Raw genomic sequence first — 23,896 nt, 5'->3', positions numbered from 1 at the left:
ATGCTAAGAATACATGAAGCCTGCAAAAGAAAAATATATTAATGTGTATTTCCTTTCTACTAGTTTTAAACTCCAAAGAATCTGCTTCCATACATAAACCAGTCATTTTATTATTATGTCTCTCATTTTTTAATATGACTCTCAGAACTTCCACTTGTGTTTGCAGGGTTGTTTGGCGATTAAAACTACAAGAGCAAAATATCCATGGACTCCGTGGGAAGTATAAAGTGACAAATTATGAACTCCATGTTATTATGCCATGCTTAAAAAATTCCCCAAAACTTTTTTGTGCGTCTAAGTGCCATTATGTCTTAATTTGGTTTTCTATAGCAGTAGCTTCACAAGTCTGCCAGTCTCATCCAGATTATGTAGCCCAAAATACTACTGACTAGACTTCTCTTGAAGACAAATAGGTTTATTCAAACTTGGATCACATTTAGAAAGAAAGAAACAGGTTTAATCGAGAAAAAGTTTAGCTTCTCTTATGTAGAATCTCCAAAGCAAATCGCAGCTGTCAAAGCTAAAGATTCAAAGCAAGACCTCATTTGGGACTCAGTATTTGGAGTGATTTTGATGTATCCAAAGTTTTCTTGGTTTATATATTGTCATTATTACAGATTGCAACAACTCCAAATGCACTTAATAATTCCAACTCATTATATAACCTGAGAGTCCTGCAGACTCTCTGACATTTTGGACTATTAATTTGACATAGGATTAAAGGGTACCAAGCACCTTGCAAGTTAAACACTTAGTTTCAAAGCCCATGACTGTTGATTCATGACAAACATTTCAGAGATTACACAGCACCCACTCACTATAAAACAGAGACAAAAACATGTACCTGGAAATATGTATGGAAAGTAATATAATGAAATTTAAGAGCTTTTCTACTAAAACAAACAAAAAAAGAACGGTAAAAGAATCCTGATCCTCACATTTCCACAAACTGTTACTCAAGTTTTGTCAATGAACTGGAGCTTTGTGGGCTGACAGAGGGCAGGGATGCCAAGGGAAGTCGAGAGATTCCTGGCTGGATAACCTGCATGAGCATCCACCACCCATCTGCTGTCCCATCCAGCCTGCACTGCCTAGGGGCCTGGAGGATACAGGCAGCAGAGACAACTGTGAACTTCAATTTGTGAAATGATTTCTGTAATACTGTGTTTCATGGGAACAAAGAAATGAACAGAGGACAAAAGAGAAAAGCCTCATATATATTTAGGAGAGTCCTTCAGAGTGGTATTCTCTTTGTAAACGAACTGACAAGTTGTAAATTAAATTTCCTATTCAAAAGCTAAACCACTAAATTTCATATTCAGTTCAAAACTGGAGACAAATATAAAAGAATCAGAATCACAGCAGGACTTTCAAAATGACCTTGGAATAATGCTGGACTGAGCTTTTAAACTGTGCTAACAATACAGTTTGGAAAATGAGGAAAGATATTGCTACAAAACAGACACAGTATCTAACCAAATTCAATATTCTCTGAAGAGCTAGGCAAGGTATTACCTTCTTTCGTGATCTGCACACTATTGAAAAGATGAACTACATGAGATAGCTCAGCTAAAGACAGCAAAAAACATCAGAAAGACAGAGATGACACATCTCTTGAATTGATAGGCAACGAAATCATACCTATTTGTTCAAGAAAGAAACAACAATGGGGGAAATAAGCAATAGAAGATAGCAAATAAATTAGACTGAACTAGCCCATCATTTCCATAGATTATTTCACTGCAAGTACAGCAGACTTCCTTCAGGTTTATAATGTGTAACAGCTCCCTCACCTCCACTTGCTTTGCCTATTTCCCCACCACAGTAACTAATGTGCTTCCTTTTAAAAGGAACAATGTAAGTGCAGCAAAATACTAAAAGCAGTCTTAATTTCCTAACTATTTCTAATGGCTATTAAGAAAAAAAGGGAATTTTGTACAGTGCAGCAATTTGACAAAACACTAAGATACTTTCTGTTCCCAAAAACACAAGCTGAGATCTAAAGTATGGATGTACTTTGACAGTCTGTGTCTGTGAGCATCTTCAGGAGAATATGCTCCTGAGCCTTTTGTACTAGTTGCTTGACTGTAAAAGGGTCACTTACTTTCTCCTTATAGGAAGAAAAATAGTTCATAAATTGTAACAGAATGAATTCAAGCAGTTTTGGTTACGTTTTTAAACTGTGGTATAGGGAAAAGAAAGCAACATTTCAGATGCATCTGCTTCTTGTGATTCATTAAGGCCATGCATCCTGTAAAAAAATCCCATATCTAAATGCTACTTTTTAAAATTGCTATTTTTTTCCTAGTTTAGCTTCATAACAAATGACAGGAGGGACTAGGAAAGAAAAGGCACAGGTGACCAACACTTACTGCTAGAGACAGCTATCAGTTCACTGAATGTGAAGCATGATCTGCCTCCTTCCCCATGTTACACTTCTCATCTCTGACAAGAATCAGCAACATTCACTTCTATGCTTAGAGGCTTTTACAGTTATCAAGAAGTGTAACTGGGATTTATTTTCCTCTAATTAATTTACTGTTTGATGTAAAAGTCTAATCTACAGATTGATAAGAAGCCAGCTGCCACAAATGATGCAAATCAAGACAATAGAACTAATGTGGGGGAGGCAGAGAACAAAGCTGAAATTAACTGAAGTTTTGATTAGAGAAACAAAACAAAGACAAATCCTTGAAGTGCAATGCATGCTAATTTTATCTAGGAATTAATTGAAGTTTGCTATGTGCTGCATGTTGTGAACACTGGACAACTTTATTATGTACAGGATTTCAAGATCGCAATTCCAACAAATAAATTAACTTTCTACGACCATAATTAAAATTGATGTCACCCTTGTTTATGAGGATAGAAATGCATGAACACCACAAAGAAGTCAGGCTGCTGCAAATTCTTTTAAATTTGATCTGCACAGGTCAATAAAGTTTTCTTGATCCCTCTTCTTTAGACATCTTTAGTAGATATTGTCTCCTAAAGAATAAGCCTAAGCAGAACTGAAAGGATATTTAAAAGATGAAGCAGGCAGTTTCAAGAGCTGTTATGAGGAGTTGTTTGCATTTTGAATTAAGTATGACACTAAATATTTTAAAAGAAGTTAAAACAAGTAGTTTATTTTATACAACAAAGGTAAAAAGTTTAATTAAGTGTATAAGGCTAAACAAGGTTTTAAATGGTCTTCAGTTTGTATATTTCAAATCTAGATCTCTCTTTTGCCAGATAAATTACAGTAAAAAACCCAAACCAAATAACAAGAAACAAAGAATTCTCCTAAGAAAGACCAATTCTGTATCTCTATTAGGAAGGGCTGGATGGCTGATAAGATTTCTTACACAGAGGAACAACCAGGCACAGGCACAGTAAACAGGCCATAGCACTGCTTACTGTGACTTATTTTATTTTTCAACAGAATGTCATATGATAGTTATGTCCACATGCTGATATTTAGCAGAACTCTAGTTACACAGAAAAAAACTCTATTTATCTGGAATAAATTATTCTTTCATTTACTTATTTGTAATGTTCTGTCAAAGGAGTACTCAGTAAAATACCAGTGGCCTCACTGACAACAGTATTCAGTTCCTAAGGGCAGATGAATGTTTTCCCTTGATTGTTTACTGAGTAGAGCAAGAGTTTCTGCAGTTCACACTAACAGACAAGAAAAAAGATAAAGAGTACCATGAGAAGTTACCTAGGCTAGAAGGGACCTTGAAAGGATAATTACTTTATTAATCTACTCTTCGAAACTTTCAGGCCTGAAAGTTTACATTTCTGCCCTCCTTTCCCAGCGTAGAATAATATATTTCTGACTTATAACTTACTCAACGTCCTCATACAGTATTTAAAACAATAAAGTACCAACTAAACTCTTTGTGGTGCTTTTACACTGAAACAGTTTCCATTTTGCTATTTCCTATTAGCTGCATCCTGGTAAAAAACAAGGGATTGACTATGATACTGTGACATTTCCACCAGGCTCTACATGAACACAGCACACTATACATTATTTAGTCAACCACTTCCAAGAGCTCACTAAATATTTAAGAACAGAAATACTGCAGAACACATTGCAAAGGTTAAAAAAACCACCACGACAAAATAGACAAAAACCCCCCAAATCTAACAAAAAATACAAATCTATATCAAGGAACTTTTTAAACAGATGAAGCAGTCAGAGAAGTTCTAGCTGGATCTTTCAGTTTGGTGCACTGCCAATTATTAACTGGTACCACAACTGACAGGTTAATGGGCTTACAAAGTGAATTTAGAACGAGGCTGAATCGGAGAGGTCCAAGAAAGGCATCAATCTATTTGCCCTGGGATACCAAACAAATAGCAGTTTACTTACTAGTAAGAATTTCATTGTCTAATTTTGAAAGAGTATATAAAGAATTAAGAAAAAAAAAATGTAAACAAAAGGAAAAAGACTACTGGCATAGTGTTTGGCGCACAGGAAAGTTAAAGTAAATAATATTGAAAGTTCAGTATTATCCTGTTCCTGTTACAGAAACAAATCTAATTACTTAAATAACTTAACAACACAAAATGAGAAAATTTGAAATTAAAATTTGGAATAAACTTTAAAAAAAGCAGGGGGGAAAAGGCATTCAAAAATAGATGTCAGCAATCAAAACAGAAGGTGCATTGTGAGAAGCCCTGGTTTTCTTGAAACAGTACATATAAGCCATCAGAGTATACTTATGGTTGCACCTCTAAACCTCTTCTTCCCTAATGTCCTCTAAGGAGTACATTCCCAAGATTCCTCCTAGACACATATCACTGCTTTGAAATGAAATCTTCTTTCTGCCAGCTGCCTCCTGCCCTCCACCTGAGGCTGGTTCAACTCTGCCATGCTGAGAATGTATTTATAAACTTCCCATTAACGTTTGTTTTAGAAAAAACCTTCTCAAGATCCTCACAATTTTAAACATCTCTTGTCTGTCACTGTTTCCAGTGAAGCTGGGCACTTAAGGTATTTTCAAAAACACAATTATGTAATTACTGTAAAAGTCTTTGAAAAGGCACAGTATGATACTGCTACACTACTTTTTCCTCAAAGAAATGGAAAACTCCAAACAGCATCTGGGCACTGTTGCACAGTTCTTAAAGAGTGCAGAGACCCCTGATGTGCTCAGTCTCAATGCTGTGGCTGCCAATGTTAAGAGTCCTCTGATGCAGAAAACCAATCAAGGGTATTGCTAAGTTGCCATAACAGTTATGCTTCATTTCAGATAAGCAAATGGAGCTATTTGTTTTCTGAACATTACATAAGTGATTTGTGAATTTGGAAGGTACAATCCGTGTTTTGTTTGCAGGACTCGGCACTGTTTCAAAGAAACCTGATACTGTAATGTCTCCTGCTATGAACCTGCATATACACAAATATAAATAAACATAATATTAAAAAAAAAGCAATCGATTAGTGTATTTGTTTCTAAATACAATTTTACACAACAGCTGACATCTTAGGTGGAACTAACACCTAACTGAAACCACACTTCAGATATATGAGGATATTTGCTTAAGAACTAGTTGCCCTTGGCCAAAAAAAACCCCCAGTATTCTGAAACCATCATGGAGAGTAAAATTCAATATCCTACTCTCAAAATAAAAGTTTATAGAAAGAAAGGAGTACAAATTTTCATATTAACTTATAGAATTCTCACACAGAAAATCTTCAATGTTTGCAGAGAATTTTACCATACTGAAGAGTGAAAAAATAGTAAAGTTATTCTGAAATTAGCCACATTTCATATTAGATAAGAAACTTTCCGCACTGAAATCCTTTCAGGTTCCCAATTCAGTAATTAAATATCATGGCAACATGTATCAAAAAAGTTTTCGACCACAGTTGTATCTTCCAATTAATTACTGTTCAGAAAATAAAGACAGGGAACATACAGAAGTATTTTTCAATTGTTCAATTATTGTAGAATTTGACAACACCACTCCAGCATAATGTGTGCAGTGCTTGGTCAGTGCACTCAAACCCATCATTAAGGAGAAAGGCAGAATTGTATGTTAGCAACGTCTCACAATACAAAACATCTTCCAAATGAGAAGCATTTTAAAGTCAGGTTTCTCTTACAGTGTCCTCAAATAATTTTGTTTCAAGAAACAGACTCGCTTTAGTGAGCTGATAAAAAAGCATAGCCCTGGCAATATCCAGCCTTCCTACTGTTCAGCAGGGCATTTTCTTTCTACAATTACTTCACTTTCACTACTTAGCAAGAAGACATTCGAATTTTTATTGTACTTCTACCTTACAGCAAAAGAATATATAAGACTGATGCTAAATAATCATGCGCTGAGGATTCAGGGTCATATCAGGTTAAGGCTTGGATTTTTTTTTGTTTGCAGCTTGGTTTTGTGTGGGATTTTCGGTGATGGTTTGGGTTTCTTTACACAACAGATGAAAATAAATGCCAAGGACTGACACTGGAAAAGATTGGCCAACCACTCCTTTGGCTTCAGGTCTACTGCTGAGGGATGAATGAAATATGAGCCATCTGTAACACTCAAACATGCTGGGGAAAATAAAAATACAAAATCCACATTTCAAGAGTCATTTTGTCAATAATTGTTTAAAGTAGTCCTGAGAGAAGACATATCAGCTAAATAATCAGTTTTTCTATAGTTATTAAAGTAAATGTTATAAGGAGATTCACAAAGAGAACTGAACATGTACAGAAAGAACTGTGAGTGTGGGCAACAGATAAAACCAATCTTCTCACCCTGCCACTTTCAAATGCTGATACTAAACCCTTTTGTGAAATCAATACACAGCATAAGCTATAAATACGATATTTTCTTGGGAAGGAGTGATGATAGCTGTGTCTAGTAGCCAATACAAATGCTGGTTTGGTGTTTTCTAGCTCTATTTAAAGACATACCAAAACCACCAACCCCCATATGGAACACAGCACAAGACAGCAGTATGCATTGCTTTTTGGCATTTCCACTCAAACCAACACAGTATGATTGCTGGGTTTTGGAAGGAATTTTTAGCTAATAGCTCAAGGGAAAACATGGGGCTGCTCAAATAAACATCTAACAGGAGTTCAGACAGATTAAAGAAGAATGGTTAGAGAAGAATGACATTACCTGGAATAAAAATTAACTGACTCTTTAAGCAAGGAAATTACAAGTCTGCCAAAAACATCCTTGTGAAAGTGTGAATATTTTGAGCAACCTGAGGAGAAAAGCAGAAGCCTCCAGAGTTACAAACTCTCATTAGGCCTATGCCAAATTAAACAGTACATTTACATTATGATTCATTTGCCTTTTGCTTACTATTAAATAAACAGATTAATCAAGTACCATAACCAGTTTAAATTCTATGAAGTGGAAATAATTTCCTTATTGTTCCTCTCACAATAATTTGACTCCTTATCTGGGGAAAAAAATTAGCTTTGAAATACACTGATATTCCAAAAAACAAAACTGTGGCTTTGCTGTGCATTTCAAAAGCAGGATCCTCAGTGGATGGTAAATATTTATGTTGGTATAAACATAACTTATGTCTATGTCAGAAGAACATCCTGCATCAGCTTATTGACTTTTTGCACTCATCGTTTTCGAGTCTTTTGCTTCCCTCCTTCAACTTGTTCATTGTTAGCGTCACAGTTTGGGGCTCTGTTTGTTTATTTTTGTTGTAGGAAATTTTTTTTAAAAGACACTCTTACATAAAAAATGGAAGATAACTGGTTTATGTAAGACTCTAACCAGACATTTGAAAGCACTTTTTCTAAGTTATGTTTATTTGTCTTAACATATTTCAAAAATCCTAGCATAATATTCTTATAGTGACAGCATAATCTGTTGAAAGATCTCTGCTCATTAGAGTCAATCATAATGAGGATGTCTAAGGCAAGATTATTTGTATTGTTAGTGGAGTTTTTGTTTGTTTGCTGTTTTTGTTTTTTTCTTCATGGAAATGGGTATTTAAATTTTCAGGTTTGGGTTGTTTTTTTTCTAGAAAAAACAGTTAAGAGATCAGAAGTAAGGGTCTCTGGCACTTTGTCATGCTACAAAAAGGCCAGGTTTCAAGAAGGGTCTCATTTGCTTGATAATCAATTAAAGTACTTCTGACTATTAGTCTGTATATTAAAGTTAACTGTTCTTGAACAGAAAATGTATGGTTTAAATTGAGATGTCTTATCTGTAAATGAGATCTACTAATGAAGGTGCACAGAAGAAGTGTATTAATGAGAGAAACCTCTGATGATGTAATTCTGACCTGCTCAAAGCAGTAATTGCCCTGGTCTTCTCTCTCTCTTGTACTAGACTAGGGACCAAATCTTATATGGTTCTCAAAGAGATATTCTGAACTTTTTGCAAGATACAATGCATCTATAAGACTGCACCTGAAGAATGTTAAAAATCAAAATTCACTTAGAATCATTAAGATTTGCTGCTTCCACAAAAATACTTAGTTTTGGAATGCTCACTACATCAAATTTTAAAATGTAGCATAGATTTACAACTGCCTCAAGTGGACATTATGCATGCACACCTTATATGAAAGGAAGTGTCACAGCATCTGTTTTTAAGCATCTTAAACCTGATCATTGAGCCACCCTTAGTCACATCTCAGAGTATAAGAACAAAAAAGGAAAATTAAAATATCATAGCAATATAAAGCTCGTATGTTATTAAAATTCTTTTACAACTGTTTACAACCCCAGAAGAAGATAAAGAAAGGCTGTAATTAAGAACCAGCCTCTGAAGAGCACCACCTTCTAATACTAATATGCAATTAGTTATACCAGAATAATTGCTGGTCTTCCAGTATGAGTGGGCACATGGAGACTGTAACTACAGTGCAGGCTGGGGCAGATCTTTACAAGTGTCCTGATGGCAAAATGGGCTGGATTCACAATGCAAAGATAGTCTTGACTCAGCTGTACATTAACCACTATCAGCACAACTAGAAGCAGGAAAAAGGGGGAAAAAAGGAAAAGAAAATAAAGCAAAAAAAAGAAAAAATGGATAGCAGGCAGCAGTTTTTAAAGCTGAAGCAAAACCAGCACTCAGATAAAAAAAGGACTTTAAGAAATTGGTACTGATGGTACCTTTGCTGCAAGAAGCAGATGAATTACAAAACAGCCAGCAAAATCTATAGGAATTGAGCAGAGTTATGCAGGAAGGTGTTCAGCTTTTTTGTTGTTTGTTTTTCGTCACTGTTATTGTTTTTGTTATGTAAGGAGACAGGAAAAAAATAAATCTCACACTATAGAGAGAACAGTAGGAATTGAGCAGAGTTATGCAGGAAGGTGTTCAGCTTTTTTGTTGTTGTTTGTTTTTTGTCATTGTTATTGTTTTGTTATGTAAGGAGACAGGAAAAAATAAATCTCACAATATAGAGAGAACAGCTGTTCGTTGAAATTTAAAATATAATACAGAAAGAAAATAGACTGTAACTGAATGTTACCACAGCCTTTCAAAAAGCAGCTGTGGCCAAAAAAGCCCTTTCTGCATATATAGTTTCTCCTTCACAGTCTCCTTCCCTTCTACTTCTGAAGGGGACTTGCCTTAAAAATCAGCTTTAAGAGACATCAGAAGAGCCACAGTATGCCCTGATTTAAGTGGCATGATTCCACTCACCTTCCTTCAGGTAATCATTCGCACCGGCCAGAAAGACAAGAGAAAAGATTATGGACATTTGCTCCCTAATAACAGGCCATTTGACAAAGAGATTTTAAGAGGTATTCAGAGTATCATCGGGCAAAGCTTCTGCCAATTTTTTATTTGGTCTTCCAATTTTCACGGTTCAGTGCAGAAAATTTTTCAAACAGCTGAGGAACCCAAGACCCACTAACACACTCCATTTCCTGACAATGGGCACAGTATATAGGTAACTCCAGACACGTATCAACCCATACATTAAGAACTCTAGCATGGAGCATATAATGGGAAAGTGATGCAGTGCTTTTCCTGACTGTCCCTGTGGTGCAGGTGGGAGGAAAAGCTGAATTTTGGATGTGTGTTCTGGTGGCAGCTGAGGAAGGGATGCTCATGAAATCAGATTGGTTATCGGTCTTTACACATGATTTTTTTTTCAAATAACTTTGGTCAAAAGAGGTTAGGAAGCAACTAAATAGTTGTAAAAGAATGGTCTAGAACTGTGAACCTTTGAGATTTAACTTGTAAGAAAAAGAGGTTCACCATGAACCATCCCCTCTGTTCATTCCATTATCTCATGCCTCTTTATTTGCACTGGACAGCTAACCCTTCTGGCTTTGAAATTCAATAATTTGCTATATACACAAAGGCAAACATGACAGTATTTATCTCATGCTCAAAACATATTTAAATTAGCATTAAGACCCACATCAGCTGAAGGCATAACAAAGCTGTGAGCCTTTCAAGACGAAACTAACTAATAATTTTAGATTTTTCTTGTGACACCGAGTTAATGGACAGAAAACAAATTTAGACTGATAAATGAGAGTAAGAGCAGAAATTATTCCCAGATTACATTATGGCTACTCAAATCACGATAAAATTTTAATTTGTTTTTCAGTTTTGAAATAAGAAAAGCAATTTCATTTAGATAGACACCTCTAACTTCTTCCTTGATCAACATTTTACCAAAAAGTTATGTTCAGATGAATTGCTTCTTTCCCTACCCCAAAGTTTCACATAACTGCTGGAATAAATTCTGTATGCACACATTCATTTTTTAAAATATTATTTCCAAAAATAGTGTTTCAATTTACTGAAATATGAATGCATTTAAAGTACTACATTTCATGCTGTCATTGCACTGTACACAAAGAAGAGATACAGCTTTTTTAGGGGCCAAAATGAAAATATACTGCACATAATGCTTTTTCTGCCTCTAAGACAAAACTTCTTAGTCAAGGGAAAAAGTAAACTTTGATCTTATAAAAAAACTCCAATCTGCTTCCATGTCTGAAAAGTGTTGTTACAACTGTTTGAGGAAAGCCAAATATGTACAAACACTAAGATGATTTCTCCTTTCCCCCTCCAGCAATGCTGCATGCAAATTCAAAATAACAAAAGCAAAACACAAAACACAGACAAGAAACCATTAGAGATTACTTGCACAAAGACATTTTGAATTGGACATATGAAATTTCTCAGTAATGATTTTTCATTCCTTTGGGGATTGTTTCTTTAAAAAAAAAATAAACTTGCTCAAATGATAAATGCTTTACATGGATCACTTAAAAAAAAAGGGGAGAAGAATCCTCTGAAACAAGTAAAATTACGCCTTTATCTGCAAAAAAATATTTGCCAATGTCATTACTCATTTTGTTTTGTTCCATTTCATTCCTTTACACGGCCACATTATGGTGGTAGCTTATTTCAATGCTTGTTTTCTTATTTAGGTGTTAATGGGAACATTTTATTGTCAGAAAACAACATATCCTTTGAAAGCCTGCTACATCATGGTAACAGCAGGAGGGAAGAATAGAGAAAGGGCCCTAACAGGAGCCTGGTAAAAACTTCTCATGTCTCTGAGCCCAGCCTCACAGTATCTCAGACATGGATCACATCATCTCTTTATTAACTGGGAAATGAAAAAAAACACAAATCAAAAATTACTGAGAGAATATGACATGTGCACAGCACCTTTATTAAGATAAATTTTATTAATTTCTACAAGCCTCTTCCTGTATTTCAGTTTCCAGAGGCAAGCAATGGATTTAGTTCTGTATTATGTGCAGTGTACAAACCAATGAGCCTTCCATGTAGGGAATAAACTAAAACCACAGTCTTTCTGGCCTACAAATGTAAAGGCAACTAGTAAATACAAAAAGGAATTTGGATAATTTCTCTGAAAACTTAAATTATGTCTAGACTGAGCTCCACAAAATGAAAACTATTTTAAATGAAGACACTCCCTGCTCCATATTTAATTAGGACACACCTTTCCAACCCATAAGTAGGAAAGCAGGAAGGCTATAACAAGCTTAGTGCAATATTGATTCTTCTTTCTGTTTTCTTTCTTTTTTCTCTCAAACAGAACAATAAATTTTACATACTGATAAAATTCGCACAAATAAGGCAAGTTTTCTTTACGTCTATAGAAATGAATATGTCAATACTCCAGCATGCTTATCAGCCTGTGGGCTTTGAACAGTCATAGAATAATTATGGTTGTCTGCTAAGTCCCCCACTAAACCGCATCTCTCAGAGCCACATCTGATGAACACCTCCAGGGATGGTGACTCCACCACTTCCCTGGGCAGCCTGTTCCTGTGTCTGACCACCCTTTCAGTAAAGAAATTTCTTAATACTCAATCCAAATTTTCAGTGGTGTAACTTGACAGCATTTGTTCTTATACTATCACTTGTTACCTGGCAGAAGAGACGAACCCCCACCCGGCTACAACCTCCTCTCAGGTGGTTATGGAGAGTGATACGGTCACCTCTGAGCTTTCTTTTCTTCGGCTAAACCAAATGTATTGAAAAAATACAGAGTTTTAAAGAATTAACTATTCACATATCAAAGAAGAAATATGTAAAAGCTCTTTAAGTACAGTTAAATAGAACATAAGGATAAAAAAGCATAGTAACACAAGTGAAGACTTATGGAAAATAGAATATACATTCACATAGTATTTTGGTGTCTATAAATAAATACTACTTGGACTATGTTAGCCCAGAAGAAAGAAAAATGTGAGTTATGGAAGTCCACCCATGTTCAGACTCCTGCACTTTTCCCTTCAAGGAATATTCAGCACAATTCATGGCTTGCTAAAATGGTGGCAGCCACTAGGAGCTATAACAAATAACCAGTCATGAAAATAAACAAACAAGAACAGCTCAGCTCGAGCCAAGTTCTTTGTTTGTTTTAAGAGATCAAGATAAATTATGGAAAAGCTGCTGTCAGTCCATCAGTGTATGCTAAAACATGTTAATGTGTTCTATCAGATATGCTTTTTTCCCCCATTAATATTTTCAAATAAGACCATACACTTCTCCATTTTAAAGATAAAGGTTGTGAGCTTAAGCTGAAAAAGAGCTCACCTATAATACAGCCACGCAGATGATCCAGCCTTTCCTGTAGTACTTTGTACTAACAGTTAGCTGGATTAAAAAAAACTATGAGAGGCTTAAGGGAGCTGTTTCATAGCCTACAGATTGACTCTTAAATCAAGAGTAAGTGGATTACTAGATTGCTTTTAAATAATCTCTCTAGAAATGCCACTTGAGAAGATATTCTATGAAAATACCTTGCTTGCAGGAATTGCTCTCAATTTCACAAAAAGATCTGAATACTTCTCCTAACTGAGTAAAAGTTCTAAGCTTCTGGCTGTAAAAATACTGCACTAGTACTTTTGTCTTTGTGAATAATCCTGTTCTCCTTGAGATGTTAGCTACTTGTCCTGTTACTCCTCCTGCCCTGCACTTTAATGTAGTACATTAAGACAGAAATTGTTTATATTCAACAATATATTCAACAAGGCCTCCCAGCTCAAAATGTACCAGTACTATTTGGAAAAAAACAAAAACTAAAACAAAAAACAACAACAACAAAAAACCCAAAAAAAAAAAACCCAAAAAAAACAAAACAAACCAACAAAACTCCTGCACTTTAATGTAGTACATTAAGACAGAAATTGTTTATATTCAACAAGGCCTCCCAGCTCAAAAGGTACCAGTACTATTTGGAAAAGAAAAAAAACAAAATAAAAACAAAAACAAACCAACAAAACCCCCTCAAAAATTTCCCTCCAACAAAATTAATTTTTGGTTTAGCTAGAAGTAATTTTATAGTAATTTTATTGTATTGACAAACTCCCTTTCTAATTTACTCCACTACAAATTCCACCAGTATTTAGATCAGACAGCACAAAAGACATTTTTTTGCTGTGCAGGTGGTGAGAGAATGGAGAAGTTGCCCAGAGAAGCTGTGGATGCCCCATCCCTGTAATTGTCCAAGGCCAGGTTCGATGGGGCTCTGAGCAACCTGGTCTAGTGGAAAGTGTCTTACCCCACAGAAGAATTGTTGGCATTGATGACATTTAAGATATCTTTTGGTTGTTTCCCTTCCCACCTAAAACATTCTACAATTCGACAGAATTTCAAATTGAAGATCTCAAAAGACACTCAAGAAAGAACAGGTGAACATTTATAAGAAGATGTTCTCCTGCTAATATGCTTTGCTCTGCAGACCTTACAACTTCTCAGGAAAAACAGAAAATACCTTGTATCTTGAAAATCAATGCAAATTTAACTACAATGTTAAATATGAAAACAACAATGTTGTTCAAATTCTAATTCTAGCAAATTCCTCTCTGTGTGTTGGATTAATGGCCTCACAAAATTAGGACAATGAGAAGATTCTAAGCTAATAACATCTTGTAAAAATAAGCTCTTGAACAAAGAAAGACATCTTTTTTATTCCAATGTCATCACAAAGTGTTATCTCAGCTTAAGCTACATTGATTTGGGGAATTAATGACACTACTGAGATGAAATCATTATAAATTACCTCAACTGCATGCATTAAAATCCAAATTGCAATCTATGCCTAAGGATCTAATATGACAGAATTTCCAAATAGAAAATGTGTCCTGTGCAGTCATGTCTCAAACCAACAAACTCCTTCCTGAGTAACACATGGGGTTTAATTCTGTTTGGCTCTTCATTGCCCAGAGAAACCAGTCTGAGAAAGAGAAATGTGCCACCAAAGGTAGGCTTGAGATTACCAGACCTCTCTGCATGCTCCTACACCAGCTCACTAGAGCCTGATGTTACTAAATTACTTTATTTGGCTCACCTCTCTCTACCTCTTTAAAAGCCAACCTAGGAAGTATAATCAGGAAGACATTTTTTGCTCTTTGGTAGATGGCTTTGGAGAAAATAGTTCCATTTATCTCTCAGCCCTTTCCAGACTAGTGAGTACAGACAGACTGCAAAAAGTAGAAGTAAAACACAGCTGGGTGTGGTAAGAAGCTGCTGCTGCTTCCTTTCAGCATTGGGGGTTTCAGAAATAAGTGACTTAAAACAAGCACTGACAAATTATCATCATCAAAATTGCATGTAACACAATGAGTAGTAGGGAGAAAAGAAAAAAGCTGTAACATCCACATCACATTTACCCCTGCTTGAGTGGGTATGCTTACCCTTTTTTCCTGCTCTTAGAACACAAAGTTCTTGCATTTATTTAGTTTTTAACAGGCACACCACTTCTGTAGACACCTAGCATTCAGGAAATGAATGATCTCCTACAGTAAGCATTTCTTTAGTGACACTAATAAACTCAGAAATCAACTTTACTAGTCTGTTCTGTGACATGGCAGAGGCCAAGTTCTGGGTGAAAACCGTATCTTATTACATGAACTTACTGTAGAAGGTACAACAGAGAGAAAACTCCCCACCCCCCAAAAAGTTTATTCTCTCTTAAAATGTAAATTATAATGGAGACCTGAATACTGGACTTCACTTTTAGCCATAGATCAACTTAATATTTACTTGAAAATCTGAAAATATTTTTAATTTCCCTTCAGTTTTGCATTGTGTCTTTCAACCAGGGACACAGAGCACTAGAAGCAGAAAATAATCTCAAAAAGGCATTTAACATACCTTACAATGTGAAGGCTCTTCTGAAGCACTAATGAGTAACAATTGTTCATAGACTGAATCAAGCTTTATGAAATTTTTAAGTCACTGTAATATGTAACAGTTTAAAGCACTTCAAGTGTATATAAACAGAAGGCATTCAAAGCATTTTGTTTGAATCAAAGTTAACCTCAAAGGAAGTGTAAGATGGCTATGTTTAATTGCTTAAACAATGAATCATATGCAAAGTAATGTTTACACAAATGTAGCTAGAAAAATTTGCATATGTACATATAAAAATGTTTCTATATATTATAGTTTTAAAAACTTAGCATAGTTTGATACTACCTGGCAAAAATATTCTGTCTTTTACTCAAAGCTTAATTTTGGACAATATTGGATGTTTAATCAAAACAGATTCTTATGTACAAAACTGTATGTTTAAATGCACAACTTCTCAGAAATTTAAGATGTTTTCAAGACAGAGCTTTTACAATGGTGCTTACATTCTGAATTAAGAAAGCAATAAAATCTAAAAGTAAGGTAAATCTGTTGATTTTAAACTTACTTGAACTTAAGGTGAAGAGAATGGAAAGAAATATACTTTAGTCTTTGGATCTATCTTTAATTATTTTTTCCATAAAAGATAGATAAGTAAAACTAATCAATGTCATGTGTATATAGTTTGATTATAATTTATTGCAAAGAAATTCTGAATCTTATAGCTGTGGAGAGAAAAATAACAAACAATTATGGCAGGAGAGAATAACAGCCATGTCCTGTAGAGTGAGAAATCCAGGTTTGAAAAAGGCTTATTATAATGATATGAGTTTGTCATAATTTCTGTAATAAATAACATTTTTGAAGAATTAAAAAAAGAAATTCCTCAAAAAACCTGTGCTGAAAGGTATAGTACATAGTACAGTTATAATATATAGTGTAGAGTTATATAAAATTATAATGTATAGAGGCCTATTGCTATGTTCCTCAAAACAACAATAAAGGAAAAATGGAGGCTGTCATACAAACAGAAATAGAACTCTTATAACTTAGAGATTTATTTTACAACTTGGTTTATTATTCTTTAGCAAGCCCTCACATCACATCAAGTCTTATATTTGCAGACAAGGCTGCATGAACTCACACATTGATAGTGGAGATGTCACAAGTCTGAACAGTGAGCTTTACAAACCATACAATATGCAAGGCAACAGATGGAGCCCTAGGAGCAAAGTTTGAGACACTAGCAGAAGTTTCAACAACAGTATCCCATGATTACATGATGCTACTAAGCACAATTATAAATAAAATAAATAAAACTTGAAAAATAGCAGTCCCATCCTTAAAAAACCAAAACCACCCAACACCTTTTAACTGATGCAGAATGTCAGAATGCCTTGATATACCAAAAAATCTTCTCAACTGGTAATGCAGTCATAGCCAATACCCAGCAGAGGTAGGTACAAACTAAGAAAACATCAGCACTACTCTGAGAGAAAAACAAACTGCCACTCATGCTAGCTACCTCAATTAAGACTATTCCTTCTACAATCCTGGAAAATCCTACCTGGATTTCACTCCACATGAATACAGCTGCAGCAACTGTTTCTTCTCAAGCAGTTCTGAGGATGCTGCTGACTGTGAAAGTTTCTGTTTCAAGGTTTTTGCCTTGAGAGGTCATTGTGTGGACATGGATGCATCACCACATATAGATTGCTGCTTCTAACAATTTCATTTATGTATTTAAATAACATACACACATGTATAGTGCTTTATTCCCTACACTTTCAAGGAGGATGTACAGTCAACCCCCAAAACAGATTCCTAATATTGGAACATAATTTGTGAAGAGAGGTGGGTTAAGACTGGTCTGTGTGTCATTTAGTTTTGAATTATGAGACCATCTCTCTCTTTAATTGTTTTTCTCCCAGTCACTCTAATGTGTTTTGAGCAAGTGTAGAAATGAAGCTTGCTTCAATCAACTCTAAATGAATAAATATTAACAGTTTGCACCTCTAGACCTTGCAGAAGAGACTGTCGAAGTGACCTATGAAGCCTAATACATAAATGTGGATTCTTCCCACTGCCACTGCCCAACCCAAGTTGTGAGTGGGGTTGCATATGGGGTATTATGCTACAAGGTTGGAGGTGGCCTATCACTAAATCTCTGAGAAACTGTAGGTGAGATTTCAGATTACACCCTTGCTTTCTACTTTAAATTTAACATAATTGTCAGGCTGCCATGGAATTAAAGCACCTGCTGGAACTGGCAGCACATTTGTCACCTATCCTAGGCAAGCATATTAAGAAGGATGACTTCAAACTACCTCTCCTAAAGCTGCAGCCTGTACCAAGTGAGCACTTCAAGGTTGCTTATCCAGAGGAGCTGACTGAAGTGAGTGAGTTTAAAGAGCATATGCTCTCCCAAGGCCACTTTTTAGATAATGGTCAAAAAAGACACACTGTAACCAGTGCACAGATCTAAGATGCATAAGAAAATGAACAGGAAAAAAAGTGTTAAAATGCAACATGCCAAAGGGAACCAAACTCCCTTAGGTTTAAGCTAAATATTATTCTTGATATAATTTCTTTTTCATCTAGAATAGATAGCAATAAAAATAGTATTTCAGATTCTGCTTAAAGCAACATTCCTATTTATATTGTCAGTTATGCTGCACCATTTTTATTTCATGCTTCTAATTAATATTATTAAAGAAAATGGTACACACTTTTCTCACACTGATATTGGTGCTACTGATACAGTTTTTGTACCATTCCTTTTCTTGTTTGTCTATATTTTTTCAAGAGCCTGCTGTTATGAAATTCCTTAATTTAAAAGTAAATTTCTGAAAAAATATCTAAATTTCTCTCTCTAAAATACTCCAAGATGATGATGCATAGCATTTTACTTTTAAGGGCAAAGAAAGAACAAGGTCTTATCATGAGAAACTCTTTTGGTTTTTTGGCAAAAAAACCCCTAAGACTAGAGAAGGTGGATAAAACTGCTGTGTAAATGAAGTAAAAAGTAGAAAAAAGGCAACTTAACACACAAATTAGATAGTAGTGAAACAAGTGAATGTCAACCCAAACAGTAACACTATCAGTCAATGCTCATGATAGCAAAAAAATGTTCTAATTACTTCAAATAACTTTTTAACTATATACATTTATATAGTCTCAAAAATTGTTTTTCAGGGAGTGAAACTTGGTCTCTGGAGTCTTAATTAAGAGTTGTTTTACTATGGGAGAATCATGAAAAATAGCTAGGTGTTCATGTAGCAACTAATCTCCATTTAAATCAATGGATTTGAGCTTAAGCCAATTTCAAATAAAAAAAAAGGAACCCAGGAAATGATTGTTAGCATGATGAAAAGCAAGACCCTGTAGGGGCATAAAACAGTTAGTATTTTTGCTATGAAGGATCTCAAGGACCCAAAATACTATTTAAGGCCCTTTGGGTATGTGTATTCTGGGCAACAAAACAACTACCCTCACTTGTCTAAATCTAGAGACACAGATGTATCTTGCGAGATAAGGAGAGACCATGGAAACAAGTCCACTGAAGAACTGGCACAGCTTTTTCACAGGTCTTGCAGGCTTTCCCTAAGTGCAAGGCACATGCAGTGAACACGAAAAATACAAAAGGAACATTTAAAGAACAACAATTACTGTTGTCTACAGCTTGTCTTCAGCAGCAGAATGAAAAATGAAGCAAAAAGAAAATGCAAGGATGTAGAGACAACCGTTTTATAGTGCTAAGTTCAAATATTATTTTGAAGAAATTGCGTGAGTCTTTATTTACACTGAAATTAAACATTGCTGGGTAACAACAGTGATTGCTTCATTTTCAGGCTGAGATCAGAAGATTCCTGTAATACTCTACAAGTCTTACAACAACTTCTATTAGTCCTTGTTTAGTGCTTGAGGAATTATGCTCAATCTCATGCCCTTTTGTTATTTTGTAGGGGACTAAAACTGACAATTAAGAATTTTAGTCAGATACCATTTTTTTATTTTGGATTTGTTTTCAAATCCTGATATTAGGGAGGGCAGAGATCTATGGCCCTAAATATTTTTGCATATACTTTCTGGTTTTAAGTTAATTAGATGTGTATGGTATTTCAGTATCACTCTAACTACAAACAAGAACACTTGAGCAGGGAGAGGGAGGGTTTTTTTCTTATTATTTACAATCAAAAAGACTACTTTCACTATTTAATATACACACATTGTAACTGCTTGAGCCTAAAATCCTGATATTAGGGAGGGCAGAGATCTATGGCCCTAAATATTTTTGCATATACTTTCTGGTTTTAAGTTAATTAGATGTGTATGGTATTTCAGTATCACTCTAACTACAAACAAGAACACTTGAGCAGGGAGAGGGAGGTTTTTTCTTATTATTTACAATTAAAAAGACTAGTTTCACTATTTAATATACACACGTAACTGCTTGAGCCTGTAAGTGTCATTAAAGTTCAGACATTCAAATGTGCATTGTCTATGTGAAAACCTTCGTAGAAAATTAGTAAAGAAAGAAACCTCTTAAGAAGCACATGTGCTTCCAACTAAAGCATTGTGCAGAAGAACTTGGAATTTTTGTGACTTCCTAAAATTCTGTGTCACCTCCTCACTCATAACTGGCCTGCCTCAGTATTAAAATCTGTCTAAAACAGGAGCTGAGCTGCACAAACTACAGCTACATCGGGATTGTTGCTCTCTTCCTGCTCTGAAAGAAGAAAATTTAGACACAGCAAAAGTTTCAAAACAATTGCTACTTTTTTACTATTACTATGAAACAAACTGGCCTTCCAGAGAGTGCATTCACTACTGCAGGACATTTATCATTGTTATTCCCATTTTCAGCCAAGCATATGGAGTTTCTCCTTTCCTAGGTTAAGTCTTCCATGCCAGATGCACACACGGAGCCTGAGAGATCACCTGGAAAGCTGCTCATAAAATCAAAACATAGACTGGAGGAAAGAATGCTTCCAAAGGTTTTTGTTACAAGGGAACCAATTGACTGAAATGACAGAACTTTCCTATTCACATTTAAGTTTGCATACAACACTCATTGCCAATAGTAGGATATAAGCAAGTGGAAAGAAAAATAAAAGTCTCCAGTGAAAATTAAACATCCAGAAACATGAAAAATAAGAATTACAACTTTCAGTATTTTTGCAGTGGTTTCTTAGAGATACATGTGAGAAGGACAGAGAACCATCCAGCGTGAAAAGTGAGAAAGATGAGAGAAAGCCACAATCAGTGTTTGATGCACAAACTTCTGTCAGCAGGAATCTGCTTGCATATATAGAGCCCAACGATGCTCCAACACAAGTGTAATTAAATATTATTCCAGAACTTCAAAGAGGAATTCCAGGATATAATTGAGAATACAGATTTTCACTCCTGACACAACATTTTTTAGATGAGGTTTCTTTCTCCTTAACGTGAGCAAAGCATTCAGAAAACAGGTTGTTTCTTTGCTGGGTTTTCAGAGACAGAAAGTACAACATTCTTAATGGAAGGACCTAGGGAAGCACAGAGAGGCACCTAGAATGCCTTCTCCAGGCACTGTGGAAAGAAGATTTCCTTCCACTCCTTCCCTCACCCTACAGGAGGCTTCTCTTTCTTACGTTTGGCATTCACACAAACCTGCAAGTTAAAGAACTCATTTGTCACTGTATTTGCTTAATTAGATAGCATGTTGCAACATGCATTTTAAGTCCACAGGACTGCCAGCATTCTGAATTTATATGTTTTCTCCTCCAACAGTTACTACAATCTTTCCACCTTTTATACATAGCAAACTATAATGTAGTTACCGAACCATTTGCAGTACTCAGAGATACCCAATATTAATTGCTCAATCAGCCAGCATTGACACACTAGATTTAACATGCCACATTGCATTACTGATTATATTTCTAATCTTACTAAGTCAATCTAGGCCAAAGACACCTGCAGTTTAGCTGGAGTATTCAGTAAACACCTGTTTCCTTAACTATTACAGTATCACTAGTTTGAATGGAAACATACACCTTGAACATTTTGATGCCTGATTGCACACTTCATAAATATTTATTTCATTAACACTTTTTCTTTTTTTTTCTCAAGAGTGAAGCAAACAACCTGCATTTTCTTGGAAATAATAGTTTTACTAGTATTGCATATGGTGAGTTAGTTTGTTCTGTACCAAAATTGCTCCAATTATTTTTAAGAAAATCAGCACAGTATTTTCTGAGTTTTCTCCTAATACAAAGAAAGAGAATATGTACCAGTATAGGTAAACTTAAATCCAGTGTCACCATTGTCTTATGTTCTCCAGGTTTTTAATCAGAAAATATGATGTTCAATATACCATTATGGAAGAAGGGCAATATACATCCAACAGTCCTGTTAAACTTTATATAACAAAATATTTAACACAAAAGTAGAAAACAGTGCTAAGCTAAAATTTCTATAATTTTCAAGTGTTACATTATCAGAAAATCAGATGGTGATTTTGTAACAGGCTTTCAGTACTTTTGTTCCCCAGGAGACTATCACAAATGTTACGCAGAACTTGTCAGACTAACATTACAAAATTTTTACTGAAAAGTAAGAACTATTTTGCAACGAAGTTAAATAATGTGGGAAAGAAGGGACAGCATAAATAGCTTTCAAATTTTCCATAAAGCTAAGATATTCAACTTTTAAGATGACTTCATTAAACCGTAACTTGCTGATTAAATTGGACTAACAATTGAACTTCCTTGTAGCGACTGTGCTCAGGAAGTAACTCAACAGTTTTATGTTACAGTTGATGGACCAGAAGAAAGTACCACTAACTCTTACAATTTCTGTGCTTTGATAACAGAATGTACCTCCTGTGTCTGTGATTTGTCCTTGCCTACCTCATTAAGCACAAAGAAGCAATGAAATAGGTCAACTGATTCCAGACTACTTCCTGACAATTAATAACTGAAATAAGCACAGAGCTATCTTTAGTAAATTCATTGTTACCCTACAAAATTAAAGCGAGTAAAAGAATAAAGACAAAATACAACTCAGCTGCATGAGCCACAGCTCACCACCTGACAAATTTACAAAACTACAATTAAAATACTAGTCTGAGTTGTAAAAGTTATTTCTCATACACTTAGAAACCATCTTGATTTTATTTTCTTGCCTTACCATACATCTTACAGACAGAAAAACAATGCATATTACCTTTTGTAATAAATCTATAAAAGCATTTATGCTCCAAATTTCAGCACTGTGATAAATACTGTGGATATAAGACGATGTCAGATCATTTTATTTCCCCGCCACGCGTTCTGTAGATGAGAAAATGAGAGACTTTTCCTGAGATTACTTACCCATGAAGTTCAGATAGCTCTCTCCTCCGAGTGCATGAGTAATGAGACGAATCATTTTATGAAGCTGTATCCCACGATCAATAATTGGCGTCAGAGGCATGAGCACACTCATGTTTGTGTACATCTCTGCATCCATCAGGCGAAAGGCCAGGGTCTTATCACCAACCAGGGCCTAGAACAGTTCAGAAAGACACTGAAGAAAATCCTTGGGTATAATAGAAGTGTTTCTAGGTTTTGATTTTTTTTTAAAAACAGGGGGTCTGTATCATGGGGGGAGGACTTGCAAGATCTTTGCATGATCCAGTGCCTCTTCCTGAAGGAAACTGCCAATCATCATCAGGTCATGGTGACCCTACATTCTGATCACTGCATCTGTGCACTCTCTGATGTGCCATATTGAACTGGTCTGCTGCCAAAAACTGAGGCAGGGATGTCCATGAGCTGAGCCTGGACTGGATGTCAGCCCCAGATGTCTGTTTCCCCCTTGTAACTCTCCCCATTGTTACTGGGGTTCCGGGACTGTTGGGATTGAGTGTACATGGTAACAGATCAGCATCTGTCTATCCCCTGCTCCTACATTTCACCCAATGGGATCATACTGCATAATTACTTCTAAGAACTTTTTCACCTACAAATTTCAAATGTGAAATATCAGCATCAGCTCAGTAAGTCACGACTGACCTACCATTTGAGAATTTTCATAGGAAACAGAGAAAATAAGAAAGCTAACAGCTAAAGTAAAAGTTCCAGGAATGTAAAAATAAATGGGTATAAACAAAACTCTGATTCAGATATGCAGAGTGAATATGAAGCATTCACTTATATGCAATCAAGAATGTGATTGATTTTCTGTCATTTCACACAAAAGAAAAAACTGAATTACTAACTTGCTAGTGCTCACTGCTCCTAGAGAAAGGCCACAAAATGCTACTCCATATATTAGCAGGCAGGTAGTGGAAAACATTTTGGAGCATTTATAT

The 23,896-nt window shown here is 35.4% G+C and overlaps 1 protein-coding gene across 6 annotated transcripts in view; it reads right to left on the bottom strand.

Moving 5' to 3' along the window:
- GBE1 (1,4-alpha-glucan branching enzyme 1) overlaps window positions 1-23,896 on the bottom strand; it is a 137,585-nt gene that overhangs the window by 19,697 nt on the left and 93,992 nt on the right. For all 6 annotated transcript variants that reach the window (XM_039713236.1, XM_039713235.1, XM_039713238.1 and 3 more), the window contains one exon: window positions 22,917-23,088. In XM_039713236.1, the coding sequence (XP_039569170.1) occupies window positions 22,917-23,088 (172 nt within the window). The remainder of the gene's footprint in view (window positions 1-22,916; window positions 23,089-23,896) is intronic.

This window comes from Passer montanus, unplaced genomic scaffold (genome assembly GCF_014805655.1).
Source record: "Passer montanus isolate IOZ18808 unplaced genomic scaffold, ASM1480565v1 scaffold28, whole genome shotgun sequence".
NCBI classification, from domain to species: Eukaryota; Metazoa; Chordata; class Aves; order Passeriformes; family Passeridae; genus Passer; species Passer montanus.
This window is presented reverse-complemented; position numbering and strand designations above follow the sequence as displayed.